This window comes from Myripristis murdjan, chromosome 16, assembly GCF_902150065.1.
Source record: "Myripristis murdjan chromosome 16, fMyrMur1.1, whole genome shotgun sequence".
NCBI lineage: Eukaryota > Metazoa > Chordata > Actinopteri > Holocentriformes > Holocentridae > Myripristis > Myripristis murdjan.
The window spans coordinates 20,080,150-20,101,814 of NC_043995.1; the positions used below are offsets into that span (position 1 = coordinate 20,080,150).

The window sequence follows — 21,665 nt, forward strand, 5'->3', positions numbered from 1 at the left end:
TAATCATGAAAACAATATCTGAGATCACTCCAAAAAAAAAAAAAAAAAACAGTCGCGCTACCTACACCTAAATCCTGAATAGGCTACCACAGACTCATTCCGATAAAAATATCAAAACTTAACTGATTTTTTTTTTTTTTTTTTTAGACATATAGTAAGTGCCCTGCTTAATAATTATAATTGCAACATTTTAATTTTGCCATGAATGAGAGTAATTTATGTCAGGAAAAGAAAGGGGAAAAAAAGGAAAACTCAGTTTGCAGGTGCATCATTGGCACAGAAAAAAAAAAAAAAAAAAAAAAAAATCGGCAATGTAAACACAGCAACCAAAACGAGTCTGAGCTTTTGATGTCCCGTTTGATTTGAAGGGGTCAGTAGGTTTGAACAACAAAAAAGAACCTACTCGTAGCATCATTTAACGCGTTTCAGATTGTTAATTCGTGCCTTATATGTAATTTCCTTGCATTATTATTATTATTTTAAAGAAATAATCAGAAAAGATTTGCTGAGATGTTTTACTATCCAGAAGTCCTGAGGCGTCATACGGGATGCTTCTCTACAATCTGGTGAGTGAAAATGGATCCACAACAGATTAGCCACCTTCAGTCTGACTGACAGCACCACAGGCTCCATAATCCACGATGAGGGCCTGCAGTGTGTTTGTGGCTCTCCATAGTGAGGTTATGGTGACCTTCAGATGTTATTTTTCACCCTCTTTCGTGTAAAGACGTCTTACCTCACACTGGAATAAGTTACAGTGTACCACCTTTTTGTTAGTAGCTTAGCTGAAAAAAAAAATCTGCAAAGCCTTGTGTGTAAAAATGCTGATCAAGATGGTAAGTGGTGGCCCATTGGCTTTGAAAAAAAAAGAGGGAGGCTTGTTCAGGTACAAGGAATGCTGTTTTTCCTTGTGATATAGATCAAATAACTGTGCAGGTTATTTCCTTTTGTGCACTCATCCTGCTAAAACTGCTATGATTGTTTTTTAGATGTAGCTTTCTGACTTTTTCCCCACTTGATTTTTACTCTCCGTTGTGAAAGCTACTACCAGCATCAGATTTGGACTTATTGAGGCAGGTGTATTCAAAGTTGCACATGTAATTCATGTTAATTTACAGGAGAACTTGGGTGCCATCAGTTTACATTAGCTCAGTCTCTTTAAAATGGGCTGCAGGCCTTTTTTTAAAATACCAGTGTACAAGAGCCAGAGCCTTGCCCGCCAAATTATCCAGGTAGCTCCATGATGGAAACTTGGTTTCCTCACTGTTTTTCCTCTAGTTGATCAAATGGAACGACTCCATAAAAAAGGGACTGATTTTAACATTCAGAGGTTGTATTGGCAACCCTTTTATGTAAATGCCGGGCTCTTTTCTTTAAATCAAAAATTGTCACATTATTTTTTATAGCCTTAGAATCAATACAAAAAATGTTTATGACAACAGTCCCACATTGTGCTTTTGAGGCTTTTCTAAAGTTTGGCCTCCTCTGTAATTCACCAGGATTGCTATGTGATTTCCACTGTATGGGTTCAAAGCTTTGGGGTCAGTTAAAATAATGATCATTTTCAGTTATCAGCCTAAGAAGTCTTTGCAAAACCTCAAAGAAGCTCACTTTATGACATCTCCTTAAAACTTCTGAATCAAGTACTGCTCCTAGTTAAGTGGTTCATTGACTTGTGAAGTTTTCTGCCTTTCTGTCTTCCTCTTTAAAAAAATAACTGTAAAAAATATCTATAGTCCTCTTGGATTACTTTTAGCTTAAAATCTTTTTTCATAAAACATATAATAGTACAATAAGGTCACTCCAGGCACATTATTGAGTTCCTCAGACACACTGTAAGTGCCAATAGGAATATTATCTCCTCTTTTTGATTTTTTCCTGGGGACCTTTTATAGACAGTATTTAATTTTTTCCAGAGGTTAAGCATCATCCAGTTTAATGATTTGGATTGCCAGAACAGTTTATGTTTTTCTTGTGCGCAGTAGGAATTTTTGTGTGAGTGTGCAGGGGGTTGATCTCTGAGACAGCGCAGGTGCAGTTCTGGTAAACACATCAATGATCAGCATGTAAACACAGCAGCCAAACCAAGAAGTTGGCTTGCTTAGAGCTCTGTTTAGAAAACTGTGAAAACTGGAAGTGAGATGGGAGGGGCAGCCCTGGTTGGTCACCAAGGCAGCTTGGAAGATTTACCTGGCCGATGGCTCTGATTGGTTAACAGCTGCCTCATTATGAGGTGTTTTGGACCAGTAGGCTTTCTACCTGAAGTAGGTTTCCTCAGAGGGATGTTGAGGCTGTGCAAGAAACTGGTCTGACTGTGTTGTAATTCTTACTCTTTGCTGATAGAGGTCTCACACCTTTTGATTCCTTTTTAACATTATTTATCATTATTAATAAAGAAGGAGGCAAGATTGTATATACAGAAACAGATTGTAATACAACAATATTGTTATTTGACCTAAACCCTCAACAGAATCTGAATTACTTTATTAGTGCGTGAATGTTTGATAATGGATTTAACCTGTGCCCGTTTATAGGCTTGTCGCTACAAAAGGCATCAAAGTCCCTCGTCGGGATTTCCTAAAAGTGAATGTTACAAGCACCTGGTAAGAAGTTGGTCGATCTGTCTCTACATATTTTTAACTGGCTAAACTCTGAGCCCAGGAGTTACCATAAAACTATCATCCATACAGTGTTAACATCATGAACTACGTGCTGCAGCTGATCCCAGCACCTCGACCAGGCCTGCCACAACCCCGGTTCTCCCTCTACTTATCCTCCCAGCTCCAGTATGGCGTCATTGTTGTCTACCATCGTCAGTGTGCCATTCTACTGGGTAAGGGCATTGACAGATTTGAATCGAAATGTTAAGATAAGTGTACTTCTCCTGGGTCCATCTGTGTACAAGGGTGTCCTGTCCTTCTAGAGGATCTTCAGACTGTTGTGGGTCGGCTGGTGAAGCACAAAATCTCCGAGAAGATTGACATCGATGACCAAACCAGGTGGGTAAAGCCGGCAACACAACATGTTCTGCATTTCCCTGCACTAACATGCATCTAATTATTCCTCTAACCCACCACTGTGCATTACCAATTTCTCATAGACAAGCTCTGCTCTTCCCTGATGCACTGGCCCTCCTGGAGGAGACAGAGGGAGCCCCGGACCCCTTATTTGGAGTCATGCACTTTCAGGAAGCCCTGCCCAGTCCCAATACACTGATACAGGTACCCATATCTCCAAAGGCTAGATGACAATGACCAGTCAACAGTTGTTATAAGTGAAAGTGAAGCTGGAAAATCGGAAATTAACAGCTTGTAACCTGTTTGCCTGTTACCATTTGTCTCTCAGATGGGCCAGGAGCGTATGAGAGGAGCCTCTCCTGAGCAGCCTCAACCAACCAGTCGTGCTTCTCCAGCAGAAGATAGTAAGATGACGTAACAAAACATAACATGAAAGTGTAATGACCTTAAGGGAAAATTGTGTTATTGCAGTTGCAGAAAATAGACAGAATCACATCAAAGAGCACTATAGCAACTAACTGTGATACCCAGGTAATGTAATAACTTAAACTGTAGAAAAATGTCCCTCGAAATGAGCTGAAAATGAAAATAAAACCTCTTAAACCATACCATGACTTGGCAAACATGTTTCTCTCTTTGCTTTAGAAGGGGTGAAACATGGTTTGACTGTGATGTAGGTAGTCAGCCTCGGGGGGATCATGCATTAGGTTGTATGTATCTGTCTGTGTGTCAGTCCATAGCCAATCTCACATACTACTGGGCCTATCAGCCTAATATATTTTGTGCACAGTTATGACTGTATGATCAAGGACTTCTTGTGCTAGTGGTGATTGCAAATCCTTTGAAAAACCTGTTTTACACCATAACTGAGTGCTAAATTCTGGCAGAGATCTGCACTGTGCTGAGTGCACCTTTTGACCCGTTTAGAATGACATTTTGTTACATGTTGACAAGTTATTACAATACAAGTTATTACAACATGCAGCTTAACAGATTATCATTTGCAGCCAAATTGAAAACTGGAGCAAAACTGCTAACACAGAGCTCCTACAGGCTTGGAGGTTTTTACATTGTGTTGACCGCTATCAGATTCACAGATGTTTCTATTTAATTTGCGATCCAACAATATGCCAGGTTTGCAAGCACGCGATGCTGGACACCCCCGTAATGGGATTATCAGACGTAGCAGATGTGCAAGCGTGCAGCTTTACAGACAGGAAGTAGCCAATGTGCAAAAATGTGTCCAGGAACGTCTGCCAGCCGGGTTGAGTCGAGCCAGGCAGATGCAGTCCAGATCATAGCAGAGGTTCAGGACCCAGCAGAGACAGTGCAGTGCAGTCAGGCTTCAACACACTGATAGGTGCCTGAGGTTGTTGCGTAAGGAAGTGTTATGTAGCTGAAGACAGGCGGCACACAAGAACATAAATGCCGGTCGGTATGATGTGGCCTCAAACCTTTTGCCCCCTCTGTTGATGTCAAAACTTTGTCCCTACTCCTCCGTCTTTCCCAGGCATGATGGCTCCTACTGACAGCATCACTCTGAGAGACAGAGACCCTGCCAGTATACCCGCTTCAGAGGTACACACACAGACATGCAATTATATCTAAATTCCCGTTATTCCACTCCATCCATCCACACTTCTCCTCTTCTGTTGTTTTGCATCAATGCTAGTTTGATTGGGTGGAGTTTGGAGATCATTCTCCAGATACTGTTGACCTCCTGTTGGCCCAAGCTGATCACTTCCCAGAGGGTGAGTCGCAGAGGTTACGCCTGTTTTTTGTTTCCTGGAAGACAAGGGAAAAAAAGTATGGGATTTCAGCAACAAAGGGCAGTCAGAGGGATGTGACCTTATTTTTTCCACTTCTTCAAGGAGATATGGAGCTACGGACAGAAGGAGTGACAGAGGGAGAGGAAGAGAGTGAGATGGAAAGGGAACGTGAAGGGAGAGTGGCAGACATGGAGGGAGTGCAAACAAAAGAGCTCACACGATCCACTATTGAGTAAATTATCTTGATGCAGCTGGACACATCAACACAAACACAGGCAGATACACACACACACACACACACACACACACACACACTCACACACTGACCATCTGTAACTCTCACTGTATCAGATTGCAGCCCACTGTTTCCAGTGAAGATGCCATGGTGCTGGTCCAGGAGGAGCCAGGCCTGCCCATGGAGAGGCCTGCCCCCCCAGCAGAGGAGCAAACCCCACCACCTTTGCCCATGCCCCCATCCCCATCTGGGGAAGAGCGGCGCCCAAGACAAAAAAGGCCAAGCCCAGAGTTACGGGTATGTGTTCTTAGTATTTTGAAGCCAGAGGAAAATTCTGATGAATTTAAGAAAATGTTTTTTGTACTTCTCTCCTGTTCACCCCTCTTCAGGATATACCTATTCCAGTGGTGAGGATGAGGAGGAGGAGGCAGCTGACCTTCTTTGACCCAGAGACCCAGCTGTCCCAGGAGGTGCTGCAGCAGCAGATCAACAACCCTCTGACTGAGACCAAGAGTCCACTTTTCCCCCTGTCTCCCTCTCGCAGGCTGCTTCCCGCTGCTGACCTCCTCAACAATCCCTGCATCTGTCAGTAACACTTGTGCCTAATGTACAGTCATGTACCCTCCAGACTGTTGTCTGAAACCCCCAAAACTCCAGTAAACTAGTAAAAATGACTTTCATCATTACATACACTTTAGTGTCATTTGATTGCTTTGCCAAATTCGTGCATCTGCACATTTAAATCGTTACATTTCACTTTTTTGCATTAAAAATATCATTGTCAATTTAACTGCAATACAATTATGCTGTGCATATCTGACCATGGTCACGTAGATTGGCCCCTATTCCACACCAGTGGTAAAGAAATCACCCTTTATGCTATAATGTAATGTGGCAGAAAGAAGTCGAGACTGGTAGTGGCTGCTTATCTTCTTAGCGATGGTTTTATTTGTCGGTGGTGAGATATCTTCTCAAATTTAATGAGGCAACAGTGTATTGATGTTGAATTGGCACACACATCACCTGACTGCACCCTACACCTATTTTTACTAGAAGTGAGTGGAATAACCTTAAATAAATAAACCTTGAGCTAACATTGTGTTCTCTGTCCTCTGCAGTCTTGCCTGAGGCGCTGCAGTTGCTATGGAGACCGGCTGCTGTCATCACACCTCTCTCTGGGTTGGACCTGCAGGTCGGGGAGAGAGGGCCTGACTCCACCGACTCCGACAGGGAGAGAGAGCAAGAGAGAGCCAGCATGGCCCAGAGGGAGCAGGAGACACAGGAGCTGAGCTCTGAAGAGGTGTGGAAGGGCGTTTTTGTGTTTGTGCAGTTCAGGTGGGAATGTCTGCCAAGCCTGTTTGGACAAAGACACACTGTAATGCGAAAATTCATAACTGTGTGTGTGTGTGTGTGTGTGTGTGTGTGTGTGTGTGTGTGTGTGTGTGTGTGTGTGTGTGAATTTAGGTCCCTAGAGAGATGGCAGAATCAGAATTGTTTCTTCCTGAAATTTCAGGTAATCCTTGTGTAAAGTACTGCAACACTGTACATAATAATCCCTCCACAGAGGAGATGCACACTACAAACCAGCAGACAACAGAGTAGTGCGTGCGTGCGTGCGTGCGTGCGTGCGTGCGTGCGTGCGTGCGTGCGTGCGTGCGTGCGTGCGTGCGTGCGTGCGTGCGTGTGTGTGTGTGTGTTTCTCCAGGCCCAGATATTCTCTCCCTGGAGGTCTCTGATCAGAAAGAACTGTCTAGAGAGATTTCGCCCCTGGGGACACCGGAGAGCAGAGAGTAGGTGATGAAGACAGATGTGGAGTGTGTGTGGAGTGGATTTGTGGGTGTATTCAGTCATTCTTATGTGCATGTGTGTGTGTGTGTGTGTGTGTGTGTGTGCGTGCGCGTGTGTGTGTGTGTTTGTAGGTCGCCTGTCTCCAGGTCTGTGTCTAGACTGCAGGACATCCCAGAGGAGGTGGAGGCAGTGCTGGGGACAGCAGAAGACGAGTCTCCTGAGCGCGGCCCCGATGCTGACGTGTCTGGGTAACGACTGTGACCACCACACCCTCTGCTGGCCCTCTGTCTCAGCAGCTCTCAGCCTGAGCCGTCAAAACACTGATTCACTGGTGCTCTATTGGCATGACAAGCAGAACACTTGTTGATCATACTTGCCAAGGCAAGATATATAAATAAGAATTTGGGAAAACAAACAAATAATTGAATAACATCAGTATAAAACAAACAAGAAATGATACTCAAAAGCAGGGGTGGGCAACCATGTGCCATGGAGAGCCGAGAGGCTGCAGGTTTTCTTTCCAACCACAAACTCCAGCAGGTGATTTCACTGATTACCTCACCTTCAAGCAGAGAGCAGGGACTAATCAGTGAAATCAGCTGGTGGAGTTTTTGGTTGGAAAGAAAACCTGCAGCCTCTCGGCTCTCCATGGCACATGGTTGCCCACCCCTGCTCAAAAGCAATAGACATATTTGTCCTCACTTATTTAAATATACATACTCACAGGTATTTGCGTAAGTAAAGCATTGAATTGGTGGCATTGGTGTCAACCCCTGTCTCTCCCGCTGGTGCAGGCTGCCACATTAAGAGCTCTCTGTCCGCTCTCCTAATAGGAGGGGCAGTTAGGTGTCTTCTGGGAGCTGCTGGAAATCCACTGGGAAATAGGGCAGCTTCAGATTTCTTCTATATCTTTTTATTTTTCACATTGTGTCAGGAAACGCATTTTGTCTCAGGCACATTCATTTGACATTGATCACATAGCCTGTCTTCTGATGGGAGCCATGTTTTTCAGTGTCTTTTTCAATGTCTTCTCCTGTCTGTGGCGTCACTGAGCCTGGACCTCGTCACTGTCGTCCTCACATAGCTGTCGGTCAAAACTGGCAGACAATCTGCGGATTTATACTCTCTTATTAGGGCCAAATAGCATTGCAGTTTAATTTGGGGATTTGGTGGTTTCTTTCCAATAACTGAGGTGTTTTTATTTTTGTTTGCTGATAATTTAGTCAAGCCAGATTGTCTCAGCGTTGTCCTGCAGTTTTGATGTTATCTCCGGTCTAAACTCTTGAATGGCCATTTTGCTGGTCCGCTCAACAATGGCGGCCAAAGAATATTTGATTATGTCACGAAAATCTGTGCTGATTTGGTTAAAATAGCCTGACTTCAGAGAAAAGCCAGAAAAAGCCTAGAGAGAGAGCACGCCGCTCCACAGCCATTGACTTTTGAGAGACAGAAAAAGAGTGCAGTACAGTCTTTTGTGCAGTCAGGCACAGAGCTGAGCACTTAGCAAACAGAGGAGAGTGTATTGTGGTCAAAGGGGCTAAATGCTATAAAACGATCACTACATTTGATTCCAAATATTTAACAGTAACAGTGTATTACTGTTAATATTGCAGACTATTACTGTCATTGTTACCCAGTCCCATATTTATTTTGAAGATGGAATTATAAGTTGACATGAAATTGATGATTGTAGAATTATGTTAATTTCAGAGGATTACTTCTAGCATTGAGGATATGAGATGATGACTGGTTGCATAACCAGAGGGGGGAAGGTTTTTTCTGCCTAAATGGTACCAGATATCATTCATCTAAGCTCACAGAATCAGTGGAATATCTGTCCATACAGGCTGAGCCAGATAACCCAATATTTGTTTTGTGGAAAGAAAATCTGGAGGATTGCCTGTGCAAAATGCCACAGTTACCATAGTAACCATCATGATAACCATCAAATGTTCTATCACCTGTGTGTTCAATCAGGTGCATGTGGAAGTTGGGCTCAGATGGAAAATGTAGTGAACAGTCAGTTGCCGAATGCTTGAGGTGTGGGAGAGGTGCTGAAAATCACAGCAGGAAAAACACCAAATATTATATTAAATATTATTAACATCTTGAATCCAGCAGACATGTGAACGGCTCAGTTTTGAAATGATAACACATAATAACCATCCACAAGACAAAGCCTATTGTTTCATGACATCCAGTGGTTGTGACAGATGCCCCTCTCGCACTGTTAAGATGATCAGACCAGACTGAAGGTGGAATGTTTGCTGAAATTGATCATGTTTTATTCTGGCTCTGCTATGGCATTTTTTTTTTTTTTTAAATCAGGTCAGCTGTGTAAAGACAGCTCAAGTCTCATTTACGTTTTTTGGAGGGGGCGTCTTGTGTCTCTCCTGGATATCCGAGGGTGTAGAGAGACCGGAAGGAGTAGGAGAGAGAGAGAGAGGGGAGGGCATGGTGGGCCAGATTTAAACCAGATTTAAATGCTCACATGGTATGCACCTTAAAACACCGAGCCGCCTGGCTTCTGTCCACACATCAGACAGTGTTCATTCACATGGAGACGGCATTAAGCGTTGGTTTGGTTTTGTCTGAAGACACTTGGTGCTTCCATACATGCTCCCCAGCCTGCAGCCCTAACGTGTTACACAGCTACATGTCTAAGTCATATATCTTATGTGCAGGATCATGCCGGATCTTGCAGAGTTTGCAGAGCATCATGTGGCTCCTGTCCTTTTCCACTCTCTGCTGCCACCAGGGGTTGACCGCAGAACGGTCAGCAACAGCTTCTGGAGACTCTTGGGTAAGCATAATCCCCCCTCCCCACCACCACTACCACCGCCCACCCCCTCCCTCCTTCAGGTATCATCTAATGGTCCTGTTCCCCAGTTTAAAATAGTGTTGAGTTGATAACAGCACATGAGGTCAGCAAGTTGGCAAACGTGCCCTTTTCCTTTGGGCTTGCCTCGGCATCAGGTTCGCAAATACCAAATGACGAGTGAGGCCTTTGTCATTCACATCAATGATATCAAGAGCACGGGCACAGATGCATGACGTACTATAATCCGTGAAAGAGAGTTTAACCTGGCAACCTTTGCTGCCAGGAAACACTGTTTGAGTTGCTGTTGCTATACTGTCTCACGCATTTCTCTGACACTGACTATTCGGTGTCAGGCCCCCTACTGCATGTCTATCCTGTCTGTCTAATCAAGCAGAATTACCCCCCCAAAAAAAGAGAGAATTTATTTGAACGTGCATGGTGCATGTGTGTGTGTGTGTGTGTTTGTGTGTGCGTGCGTGCAGAGAGTGTATCGACCAGGAGGCTGCATGTGGAGCAAGATGAGCCTTACGGTGACATCAGGATTTCACCTGGACCCAGCTATGAGGAGGGGGACCTGTGACTTGTTCATAGGTGGAAAACTTGAGAGACGTTCACGTGTCACTCAAATGTTCACACTCACTTCAAACACTTTTTTCAGAGTGAAAAATTAGGTTCTCTTTGCAAGATTTCTTTTCAGATATTGCAATTCGAGCAATTTGACTGCAGGGGATAGCCCACTATTTGTGTTTAATCTTCCCATGGAGTTATTTAATGATGACTCTTGTTTGCATGTTTGAAATTATTGTACTGTTTTAACGTTTTTAAAAGATTTTATACTTCATGTCATTACATTTTCAGAGACATGGGTTTGTTATTGTGGTCCTGTTTACTTTTGTGGCCTATGAGCTCAGTCAAATTCATTCCATTTTGGATGTTGTTTTAACCAGTTTTTAATGTTATATTTTTATTTTATATGTTAAATTAATGATCTTGTTGTAATTTATTCTGTGCTGACATAACAGTGTGTGTCATCGTTCAAGTCAACTCATGCCTTTAAACACAAACTGTGAAATTAAACAATTCACACAGGCTTCATATGTTTATTCCCAACAATGGGCTAATCATTCAACAGCCAGCTATTTGACTAAGCTTATTCATTTTATCGAATGTATTTATTAATTTTGTATTTAAAATATTAATTTAAAATTCTAAAGCTTATTCATCTTTCTATGGTGATGATGCCAGTGTTTTCTGTAATCCACCAATTTTCTAAAGTTTGTGGAAAGCTCTTTCAAGTATACTTTACGGTTGTTTTAAGTATGTTTTAAATATTAAAGTTTCATCATTCATTCCCATTTCTCTTCGCCTTTATTCTAAATGTAAGGAGAAACTGATTAAGCATTCATTATTCAGATAGCCAAGAAACTGATTCTTTTGCCTGCAAGCTATTTTAAATCCAGGCCTTTCTAGACTAAGCCTTTGTTTGGGCAGCCCAGTGACTGGTCGACCTTGAACGAACAGACTTTTGCGCAAACCTAATTATTTCTGTACAGCGAGCATCTATAATGAAGCGGTCTCTGCAGTATACGGAGCAGGACAGGTGTGGGAAAACATACCGCGGGGGTTAAGGAGGTGCAAGGAGAAGTGAAGTTGGGCGAAACTGGATCTGTCCTCCTCCTCCTCCCTTCACCATGTCTTGATTCTAGTTTGAAGACTTTCTCAGGGGTGGGGTGACCAGAGTTTATTATTAGCATCTGTCTCAGCTCTCTCTCATTCTCTTTTTCTGTTTCTCTCTCTTTCACCTCCTCTCTTTCCCTCTCATTCCTGCCCTCTCTTTCTGTCTGTCACCTTGTTTCTGTCTGTTGCTTCACTTAAGGTGCCTTGTCCTCTTTTCTGGTGCTCTGTTTGTTCCTCTGAAGTTTTTTTTTTCTAGTGGCACTGAGTTGTTTGCTATTACTTATTTTGTCTCTCCTTTTCCCACTGCTTTCTGCTGACTATCTCCCAGGCTATTTTTTGCTGTGTCACAACTCCATGTCCTGTCTTGTTTTTCTGTGTCACTGCTCTAAATTATATCGTATCTTCCTCTGTCGTCGTCTGTCCTCAGCTCCCAGCTCCCCTCTGTCCTCCTCCTCCTCCTCCTCCTCTCATCCTTGTCTTTTTTTTTTTTTTTTTGCTTCTCCTTCCACTCTCCCTAACCTTCCCACTGCCTCTCTGCATCACCTTCTCTCTCTGTCCTCACACACTCCTGTCTTCTCTCTCTGGCTCTGCAGTTCTGCGTAATGGGAAAGCCTGAGCTCTATTCTCTCTTTAAGGGTTTTCTGGATTGTATTTGCCTCTGCCTGTCTGTGAGTATATCTATTTCTCTGCATGCTTATGTGTATATTTATGTTCTCCTATCTACTCCTTATGTTTGTTTGTTTCTTTCAACTACTATTCCATTTCGTCCTCCTGTTTGACCTGGAAACATCAACATAGCGTGCTAAACCTAAGCTCAGTTTGACTTTGTAGTTTGGCTTACCGGCTGCGTGATTTAATTTAATCTTGGCTTTCAGGAGCTCTCAGCACAAAGTTTCTTTGAACAACAAATTGCAGTCTATCCTGTGTTTGTGTGTTTACAGGTATGGCTTATAGGTATTGTGCTTTTGTGTACAGTCTATCTTGTAGCCCTACTTTGTGTACTGTATACTCGGTAAGCCCCCTGTCCTGCGGTAAATGTCTCCTCAGCACATGCTGGGCTTCTGATATTAATAACAGTCTCAGAATGTCGATGGAAATAGAGCCGCAGCTTCTCCATGGAGGCCAAGAAGTCATTTGGCATTTCTTATTAACTGTCTTTAGAAGAGGCTCAGGACATTATAGGGTCAACCTCACTTAATTAATTCATACTCTTACACAATGCCTATCGCTGTCAGCATGGCAGAGTTGGGTCGGAGGATTTAGGTAATAATACTTGAAAGAGAGCGCCCTTGTAGGTGATGATAGCACAGCTGTTTTCAGTGCATGTATGTGTCGGTGTGTACATTTGAATCCTTTGGTCAGAGCGAGGGTTTGGTCCAGCCGTTGACCTTTGCCCCAAAAGGCCCAGATGTCAGAGGTCGCTCAGTGCCAGGCATTCTCCATTTCATCATCTGTGACTGAACGGTGAAGACAGAAACAGGGTCGGTTTGATCCTCCTGATGTTTTGCCGCTTTTGCTTCACCTGTCACACTTTTGTTTATTCCTAACCCCAGCGGAGCAGCAGCGAGCCTCCAGGCAAGAACGGCAGGGACACCGAGAACGGTCACCTGATTTACAAAAGAGGAGATGTCCTCCAAGATAGATGTAGGTCTCGTTTCAGTTTTAAGTCTTTCGCCTCCACCACAGCAATGGCACTGCTTCATTCTGCTCTGTCTGTTTGTCTTCTGTCTGTCTTACAGACGAGATCATCAACACTTTAGGTGAGGGGACGTTTGGGAAGGTGGTACAATGTGTGGATCATGGCAGGTAATTTGCTGCATTCTGCATTCTGTATTTTGGATCAATACGGTATGTAACATGTATTATCTGCAGAGCCTTTACTGTTTTAATAATTAAACACACAGAGGTGGGGCACCTACAGCTCTCAAGATCATTAAGAACCTGGAAAAATACAGAGAGGCAGCCAAACTGGAAATCAATGTCCTGGAGAAGATCAGAGAGAAAGACCCACACAGCAAACAGTAAGTAAAGTGTGATGCAGAGCCACATCTCCTGAGCAGGATTAGTCTTCCTTGTCGTAATGTTTCTCTCTTTCTATCTTGTGCATCTCATAGCTTCTTTTCTCCCTCTTTGCCACTCTCTCTTGCCAAGTACCATTCCTCTCTCTTTCTTTTTTTTTTCTGCCCATCAGTCTGTGTGTACAGATGCTGGACTGGTTCAACTACTATGGCCATGTGTGCATCTCTTTTGAGCTGCTAGCGCTCAGCACCTTTGACTTCTTGAAAGTGAACAACTTCCTCCCTTACCCCATTAACCAGATCCGACACATGGCCTACCAGATCTGCCATGCTGTCAACTGTGAGTCCAGCGTGCACCGCACTAATTGCACTACTTGCTCTTTTGCTTTTACTTGTGGATGAGTGTGAGTGATGGTGGCGAGCAGATTATTAGCGCAGTTCCACAGATGTAGCAGCAACCAGTCAAGTTACTGTAAAAGTTTAGAGGAGCTTGATTTGATGACCAAGAGCTTGTTGAGTCCTGAGACCAGCTCGCAAAATTTGGGCATGGAAAGTGAAGGAGAAACAGTTCCTGAGAAGCTCCTGCTAAGATGCTCTTGAGCTAGACATTTAACCTATTTTTTTTTTTTTTTTTTTATCACCCAAGGCAGCCGACTAGTTAGTTGCACTGAGCAATTCCCAGATGAGAATGTGTGTAACTGTAAGAGTGGGAAGCAATTAGGTACTAAAAAAAAAAAAAAAAGAAAGAAAGAAAATGCATACTCATGTTAATTTTCATGGATAAATCAAGTTAAGTCTTTAAGTTCACGTGACATTTTTTATTTGCAGTTGCAGCTCAAGTGATGGTTGCATTTTTGCACAACTTTTAATATTCCTTCACAAATCTGCCAGTGAGCCTGATTGTTTGACAGGAGATAAAGTTATCCAGAGGATGGAGTTGGCTTATTCTTGTTAAATCCATCTGCCTCTCTCTCTCTTTCTCTGTCTCTCTCTCCCCCTCTCTCTCTCTCTCTCCTCTGCCCCTCCCTCTGTCACCACTGCAGTTCTCCATGACAACAAGCTGACTCACACAGACCTGAAGCCAGAGAATATCCTCTTCGTCAACTCTGACTACACCCTCGTATACAACGCTGAGAAGGTGAGGAGGAATGGCAGGTAAAAGGAGAGAGGCGGGAGGGGTCAGACCCTCAAGGGTAAAGCAAATCAGTGAGGATGTCAAATAAGCGGGGATTAATGTGAGGAGAAAAGGGAGATTGCTTTATGGCCGTCCATTTGCATGCAAATTTGTCTCTCTGCACAACCTCTGCGCCACCCACATGCATCCTCTTTATAGGCACACATGCATAAATATTCATCCATCTAGAGGAAGACTGATGGTTGTGTTGTCCTTAATGTGGAAATGCTGAGGGGCCTTGAGGAGGTATCGTTCAAACTCAACTTTATTTGAAGATGAGATGAAATATAAATGGTTTCCTGTCACTTCTCCTCTCGTCTTTTTTTAGAAACATGACGAAAAAAGATTGAAAGATACCAGAGTGCGACTCATTGACTTTGGCAGCGCCACCTTTGACCACGAACACCACTCGGTCGTCATCTCCACGCGTCACTACCGTGCGCCTGAAGTCATTCTGGGTAGGAGCTGTTGACTCAGACTGGAAACTAACCAGAAACTGTCAACCTCGTCTACTATTTTTAAGTTTTGGTTCCTCTCCCTCCCTTGCTGTAGAGTTGGGTTGGAGTCATCCCTGTGACGTGTGGAGTATCGGCTGCATCCTGTTCGAATACTACGAAGGCTTCACACTGTTTCAGGTCTAATGAATGATCATAATGATATTCAGCACAAAGAAATGAGGAATTTCCATGGGCTTATGTGATGAAAACCTTGTTGAATTTAGCCTCACTTTGTGTAGTTTACTGTCTTTATGCTAACTCAGACTCATGACAATAAGGAACATCTTGCCATGATGGAGAGAATACAGGGACCAATCCCCCAGAGGATGATTCACAGGAGCAGGTAACACAAGCATGTACACACTCATTCATACAGAGAGACAAACACACACAACGACGTACTTAACCAAAGAAAACTCTTGTCTTTTCTTCTTCACAGAAAACAGAAGTACTTCTGCCACGGCCGTCTAGACTGGACTGAGAGCTCCAAGGCTGGACGCTACGTGAACGCAAAGTGCAAACCATTAAGGGTGAGCTAAGTTCACTGCCTGATTCACAACAAAGGCCATTACCTGTCTGAGCCAATCAATATGTTTTTTTTTTTGTTGTTCATTTTATCACATTTTTTCCAGAGGTACTTGTTGTCAAAGGGAGCAGAGCACCTTCAGTTCTTTGATCTGCTGGAGAGGATGTTGGAGTACGAGCCCTCAAAACGCATCACTCTCTCCTCTGCGCTGCGTCACCCCTTCTTCCGACCCCTTTTTCAGCCGGGAGGGAGCCAAGAGTGGAGGAACAGCTGTGACAGCAGCAGATGACCCTGAGTAACCACTTGACCCTTGAAGCCTGACTCTTAAATGCCAATAGACAAAGTCTATTACAAAATGCTCTCTATATATATGTTTTGCAGGGGGAAAAGTCCTCTAAAATTTAGAGGAACCATGCTATAAATACAAGAGTTAAGGATGTTTATGATCCTTTAAAAAGTAGCATACGTTTTATGCTGTGAATCACTTTGTAAGAATTGCTGTCCTTTTTCTTAATGGTGACTAGTTTTCTTAATAGTGTCTAGTTTTGAAACAGAACTCCTCAAACTGGTGTTTTTTTCTCCCAGCCATTTTCAGGTATGACCGCCAGAGACAGTTTTATCCATCTACCTCCTCTCTGTCTCTCGGTGTATGTCTCCAGCCCTTTTTGGTTGCACTCTGTGCGTAGTGCAGGTGTCCCTACAGTGTGTATGTTTAAAGCGGCAGTGCATGAGGTCACCTGCTCTGCAGTATAACACAGACAATGGCAGTGAAATAAGCTCTGGCCAGTATCTGACCCATGGTAAAATAGAATGACAATCTCATAAGCACAAATTCTAAGAAAGAGGGAGGAGAGGGGGGGGGAGAGAGAGAGAAAGAGAGAGAGAGAGAGAGAGAGAGGGAGAGAGAGAGAGAGGGAAAGAGAGAGAGAGAGAGAGAGAGGGAGGGAAAGAGAGAGAGGGAAAGAGAGAGAGAGAGAGAGGGAGAGGGAGAGAGAAATAATAGCCTCATCCTTTTGTAATTTTTATCTGCATTTTGTAATTATGTTTTGTATGGATTTACTTGATTAGTCATTTAATAAACTGAGCTCGTCTGTTCTTGTGTTTTGATTTAAGACTCCAGCTTCGCGCCCAGTGAATGGTTCACCCGTGTACGTCACACACTCTGCGGCCATTGACTTGCAGCGCTGCCTTGGCATGCAGGCAGCCTGATGTTGATTGAGTGCTGCTTAGCAGGGAGCACGGCCACAAGGCTGAGTGAGCGTGTGCGCTCGCCAGTTTTCCTCTTCAGCCTTGGCAGAGCTCAGAGGAGACTTAGTGTCAGTGTGTGGGCGTCTGACTGAATGAGGCCTTACTTCTCAAGTGTGTGTGCGTGTGTGGGCAGTTGTGTATACACACACTTTTATGTGAGAGTGCACGCATGTGTTTAAGTGTGCGTGTGTGTGTATAGGGTTGTGTTTGCTTGTGTGTGCGTGCATGCGCGTGTAGGAGGTTGTGTTTACATTGCACCATTGTATGTGAGTGTGCATGTATGTGTGCACACAGTGTGTGTGTGTTTGTGTGTTTCTCCTCCTTGGCAATGCTAAAAGTAATCCCACATTTAAAAGGCAGTTTTGGGTTGCCGTGTGCATGAGCGAAGCTAAAATTAAAACAGAGACATCACAGGTTTATATGTGAACATGAAGAGATTTGTTGAAAGAAAGTAAAAATGTGTCTCTCTGTGTATCTGCTGTATTTCCAAAAACTGTGGTGCTGTAAATGCTTATTTACAAATGATTATTTACATTTTGTAAGGGACAGACTCCAAAAACTCTCATCAAACTGCATGAATTTAACACAAATATAAACATTTTAGTGAGCTGACATTGTTGCAAGAATAACATCGGCACCAGTTACGGCACCATATGACGCATTAATTTTAGTCTTTTAAATTAAATGTTGTGATTTTGTATTGTGATAAACTCACTGGATATATCAGTTTATATTGTGTTGTGAATCACAGGCAAAATCATGTTGAATAATCAAATTAATGTTCATCCCTTTGAAATGGAAGGTGATGTTGGGTGTGATGTCAAAGAAAACTTTCAAATAACATTAATCAAACTATTTCAGAGTGTCAAGTTAAAGTTGCCATGTTAGAGTTTAGACAGCAGAGTTTGTAAGTCATGAGATCCCCCAAAATCCTCATCATCACTATATGATCTATTGAATGATGTTAAACAAGAATAATTAATTATCATCCAGCACTTGGATTTAGTAGAAACAATGAAATGAAACTTATTTGTGAGGTCAGTTTCATTAGGGCACTGAGTGTAAACAAACATTTTCAGTCTAATCACTTAACATCTAATATCGAATTATTGACCACAACGTTGCTGCGTTTGTGTCCGCCTGTGTTGTCTTCAGATTGTCCACAAACAAGACGTGATGTCTCTCTCCCTCACAGATCTGTGTCTGTCTTGTATTCTGAATCTCCGTGCGCCTTAACGAGGTCATGTTTGTGTTGAGACACTGTTTCTTAGTAAGCTCTTCCCACACCGCCAAAAAACTAAAATTGGACTACACTGAAATAAATATGCAAATTATTCGAGCATTTCATGTTCACATAACACAAACACCAATCCCCTGACAGACACACTGACTTTATTTACTGTAATAATTATATAACTTCAACAGTGTTTTATGCATCCAGGTCAGCATGATAATTTATTATGATGAGAGGTTTATGTATTGAGTATTTTTAGCATTTAGTGTTTGCAAATAAGGGAGAAGTAAAGGGGGCAAGTCAAACATAAAACAGCAAAACCAATCCAGTGATGGAAGAAAAACCTTGCCCAAGTCATTCTTACCAAAATAAAAGTTTATGCAGTAAACAAGTGCAAATGCATGCACACATTTTGATTTCTATGTGTGGATTTTACCTGTGAATGCTTACATGCCTAGCCTCTGGGTTGCATGCATTCACGGCATGCATGACATATACCTGTAACTGTGTGTGTGTGTGTGTGTGTGTGTAATGCTCACACGAGACTCACATGTGTGTGATCACATGCGCTCACATGTTGCGTCAGTGACCCCGGGAGTAGAAGGTGAAGCTGTAGTCATGGTAATTTACTTAAACACTCTGACATTAGACAACCTTTTTATTCTGAAAGCTTTATCCTGCAGACTGAGTCAGTCAGACTGTGAGTGTGTGAGTGTGTGAGTGTGTGAGCTGAGGAGAGACATGCATTTAACATACAGCTTACCCGCAGTTCGTGCTCATCAATGAAGTCACTCCTGGAGTTTATGTGTGTGTGTGTCGGTGGTCGTCCTTCACGTGTTGGACACTGATCCACCTGGGAATCTCATAAGTAGCTCGCTGTGGTGGGCCTGCATGGCTCCACTGGCTCACACACACACACACACACATGCTACTCACACACAAACACATTTCAAACATCAACCTGGTGCAGCAGGTTTGCCAAACCATGCGTATTATGAAAGCTTTGGTACACCAGACATTTACAGTTGCTGATTTTGGCTTTGTGTGTTTTTTCATCACAGCAGACAGGACTGGGGTGCCTATGCCAGTAATTTACAGAGGCCCAAATAACTGATAATATACATTTACTCATATTACTGTAACAGAGCAGCTTTTTTGTGTACCTCAAAGTTGGTAATTTTAGTTTTACCTAAGCACATTTTTTAATCTGGTTTGTTGGATGTACTTTTTGTCATTTTCAAATTTCCAATAAAAGGTGTACTGTGAAAAAATTGCATATAGTCAGTGGAAGTGAGGACCGTTCAGACTCAGCTCCAAAAAAAAAAAAAAAGGGGATATCAGTGGGCTGGATGATGAGAGCCATATGCTGATTCCACATTTGTCATTGAAGCTACAGGGTCCTCAGTTGTTCGGTTAACAATTTTGCATAATGCACCTTTAAATGAATCTAGTTTGAATCCTGTACTGTCATTCTTTTATATCTGCATGGAAAAGATGCCACCTAACACAGTTACTGTTTTGAAAAAGTAACTCAATAACTTTTATTCTCAGTACCTCTTAAACAAGCTACTTTTTACTTTTACTTATGTAGATTTTTACTTCTACCAAAGTATATCAGTAGAATAACAGTACTTCTACTTGAGTAGCAATTTGTAGTACTTATTTGTAGTACCGCTGATAATTTGCCCCTCCCCTTGTCCTACAGAAGCCTATATCCATGCCAGCCCTGAAGAAGTAGGACTGCTGACACAGGACAGATTTAACCTGCCTCCATTCAGTTAAAAGGGCCAGCGCTCTGTGTCCTAAACTGATCCAAGCTCTGCCGCTGAGCCTGTGCCAGAGGGGGCGTGGCTTCCCTCGGTGATCTTGTTAAGGCATTAATGTGCCCTCACCTGTTGGAAAACAAGGCCCTTGGCAGCGGAGGGTAAAGCAAAGCAGGACTGTAGCGGACGGGGATTTCAAACGGGGTGCTGAGAAAGCAGACCTTGTGTTTATGTGCTGTCGATGCCAAATGGGGCATTAGAGCAGGCCATAGTGTGTCAGAGCACATCTCTGACCACGGGGAGTCATGTTTGCCCGCTCTGTCAGACAAACAGTGCATAAACATCAAAAATGTGCCGAGACAAATCACTGCTGGAGGACACTATGCAAGAAGGCGAGTTTACTTCTCTAATAGTGATAATGACGGTGTTGTCAGTTAGTGCCAAAGATGACACACACCTGTTACAAACCACAGTAATCCTTCAGTCTGTCTGTGTGTCATGTAAGGGCGGTTATGACTGTGAGTGTGAATATGTGTGAGCTGTCGGTCTCCTCAGCTGTTGGACACACATGGTGAGCAGGACTTGTTGTTTCACGTCAGCTTCTATTTCTGCCTGACTCAACAGCCGCTCTCAGGGCGCACCGAGGCAGACAGGCAGAGCTCGCCTTTTCCCCGTCACCGTTCTCACTGCCTCCCTCCATCAGCTCCATCCCTGTTTCATCACCTCCACTGCGCTCTCTTTCACTCAATCTGTTCCCGAGTCTCTGCGATGACCAGTGCATCCCTGGCCGCTCAAATAGTGCACACAACTCAGGCTGGACACAACAAATCAACACACCCTGAACAGTTTAGTGGACATTTCAGAATTTGGTTTTGTCCTTGTTGCTGCTCAATCCTGAATAATGTGTTTTTTTGTTTGTTTTTTTTAGATGGAGGAAAGGGGGAAAATTATCTTTTCAAGTTGTTGGCTAATTGTCTACACTGCAAAAACTCAAAATCTTACCAAGATTATTTGTCTTATTTCAAGTCAAAAATGTCTTATTCCTAGTCAAAATATCTCATTACACTTAAAATAAGACATGATCACCTCAGAAGTAAATTGTTTTTAGACAATTGTCTCTTGTTTCAAGTGAAAATTTGCTTGTTTCACTGGCAAAATTTGTTTCTTGTTTCTAGCTAATTTTCACTTATTTCAAGTGAATTTTCACTTTTTCCTCTGGCAAATTTTGCCAATGAAACAAGCAAATTTTCACTTGTTTCAAGCAAATTTTCACTTGAAACAAGTGAAAATTGTCTAAAAACAATTTACTTCTGAGGTGATCATGTCTTATTCTAAGTGTAATAAGATATTTTGACTAGGAATAAGACATTTTTGACTTGAAATAAGACAAATAATCTTGGTAAGATTTTGCGTTTTTGCAGTGTATGCCAGAATATTCACCTATTTAACAATAAATTCAAAAGAATTCACTGAATTTATATCAAAATCCTCCATGCTACTTCTTGGAAAACAGAGCATCTTCATGAGCGACCAGAGGGCATGAACCAAAATTTCAACCAATAAAAAAACATAATATTTTTTATTAATCACACATCTCATTTGAAATAAAACTGCCTTTCTCTCCCTGCCTGCGATTGGTTTAAACTTTTGAAAGCTGTCCGTCTGTGTTGAGCCCCGTTCCAACAACCTGCTTCAATGGGAAAATAAGGAAGGAAGAGGCTCTTAAAAATGCTGTTTCATTGTGACTTTTTCCTCAAAGAGTCAGTCTGTCTTTTCTTCCTTGACATTCTATTCAACTTCATTTCTCGGTCTGCTTGTCAATGCTTTCTCTTATCTTCCTAGCGACATAGACACTGCTGTCTCCTGGCTGGCTATCTCCCGTCCACCTACCCATTTTA

The 21,665-nt window shown here is 42.7% G+C and overlaps 2 protein-coding genes across 2 annotated transcripts; both read left to right on the forward strand.

The window, feature by feature from the left end:
- Positions 1 to 423: 423 nt before the first annotated feature.
- Positions 424 to 10,639, forward strand: LOC115373633 (meiotic recombination protein REC8 homolog). Its single transcript, XM_030072122.1, has 17 exons — positions 424 to 566; positions 2,535 to 2,603; positions 2,691 to 2,833; positions 2,924 to 2,999; positions 3,101 to 3,221; positions 3,346 to 3,421; positions 4,528 to 4,595; positions 4,690 to 4,768; positions 4,889 to 5,018; positions 5,138 to 5,311; positions 5,434 to 5,606; positions 6,140 to 6,321; positions 6,486 to 6,534; positions 6,727 to 6,811; positions 6,941 to 7,057; positions 9,494 to 9,612; positions 10,113 to 10,639. Exons 1-17 carry the CDS (start codon positions 511 to 513, stop codon positions 10,208 to 10,210), a joined length of 1,815 nt encoding a protein of 604 aa, XP_029927982.1. The 5' UTR covers positions 424 to 510; the 3' UTR covers positions 10,211 to 10,639.
- A 1,270-nt stretch (positions 10,640 to 11,909) lies between these two features.
- clk2b (CDC-like kinase 2b) lies at positions 11,910 to 16,372 on the forward strand. The gene is made up of 11 exons (XM_030071751.1): positions 11,910 to 11,975; positions 12,861 to 12,951; positions 13,047 to 13,113; positions 13,212 to 13,328; positions 13,499 to 13,665; positions 14,369 to 14,463; positions 14,828 to 14,957; positions 15,052 to 15,134; positions 15,260 to 15,339; positions 15,436 to 15,526; positions 15,629 to 16,372. The coding sequence occupies exons 1-11, from the start codon at positions 11,910 to 11,912 to the stop codon at positions 15,809 to 15,811; spliced, it is 1,170 nt and encodes a 389-aa protein (XP_029927611.1). The 3' UTR covers positions 15,812 to 16,372.
- The last annotated feature ends 5,293 nt before the right edge of the window (positions 16,373 to 21,665 follow it).

Excerpts from the sequence above, each read along its gene's own strand:
- LOC115373633 (XM_030072122.1), top strand. The coding sequence starts at position 511 with ATGTTTTACTATCCAGAAGTCCTGAGGCGTCATACGGGATGCTTCTCT. Across the intron at positions 567-2,534 it reads GGATGCTTCTCTACAATCTG|GCTTGTCGCTACAAAAGGCA; the intron begins GTGAGTGAAAAT and ends GCCCGTTTATAG. Across the intron at positions 3,222-3,345 it reads GTCCCAATACACTGATACAG|ATGGGCCAGGAGCGTATGAG; the intron begins GTACCCATATCT and ends TTTGTCTCTCAG.
- clk2b (XM_030071751.1), top strand. The coding sequence starts at position 11,910 with ATGGGAAAGCCTGAGCTCTATTCTCTCTTTAAGGGTTTTCTGGATTGT. Across the intron at positions 13,329-13,498 it reads AAAGACCCACACAGCAAACA|TCTGTGTGTACAGATGCTGG; the intron begins GTAAGTAAAGTG and ends TCTGCCCATCAG. Across the intron at positions 15,527-15,628 it reads CAAAGTGCAAACCATTAAGG|AGGTACTTGTTGTCAAAGGG; the intron begins GTGAGCTAAGTT and ends CATTTTTTCCAG.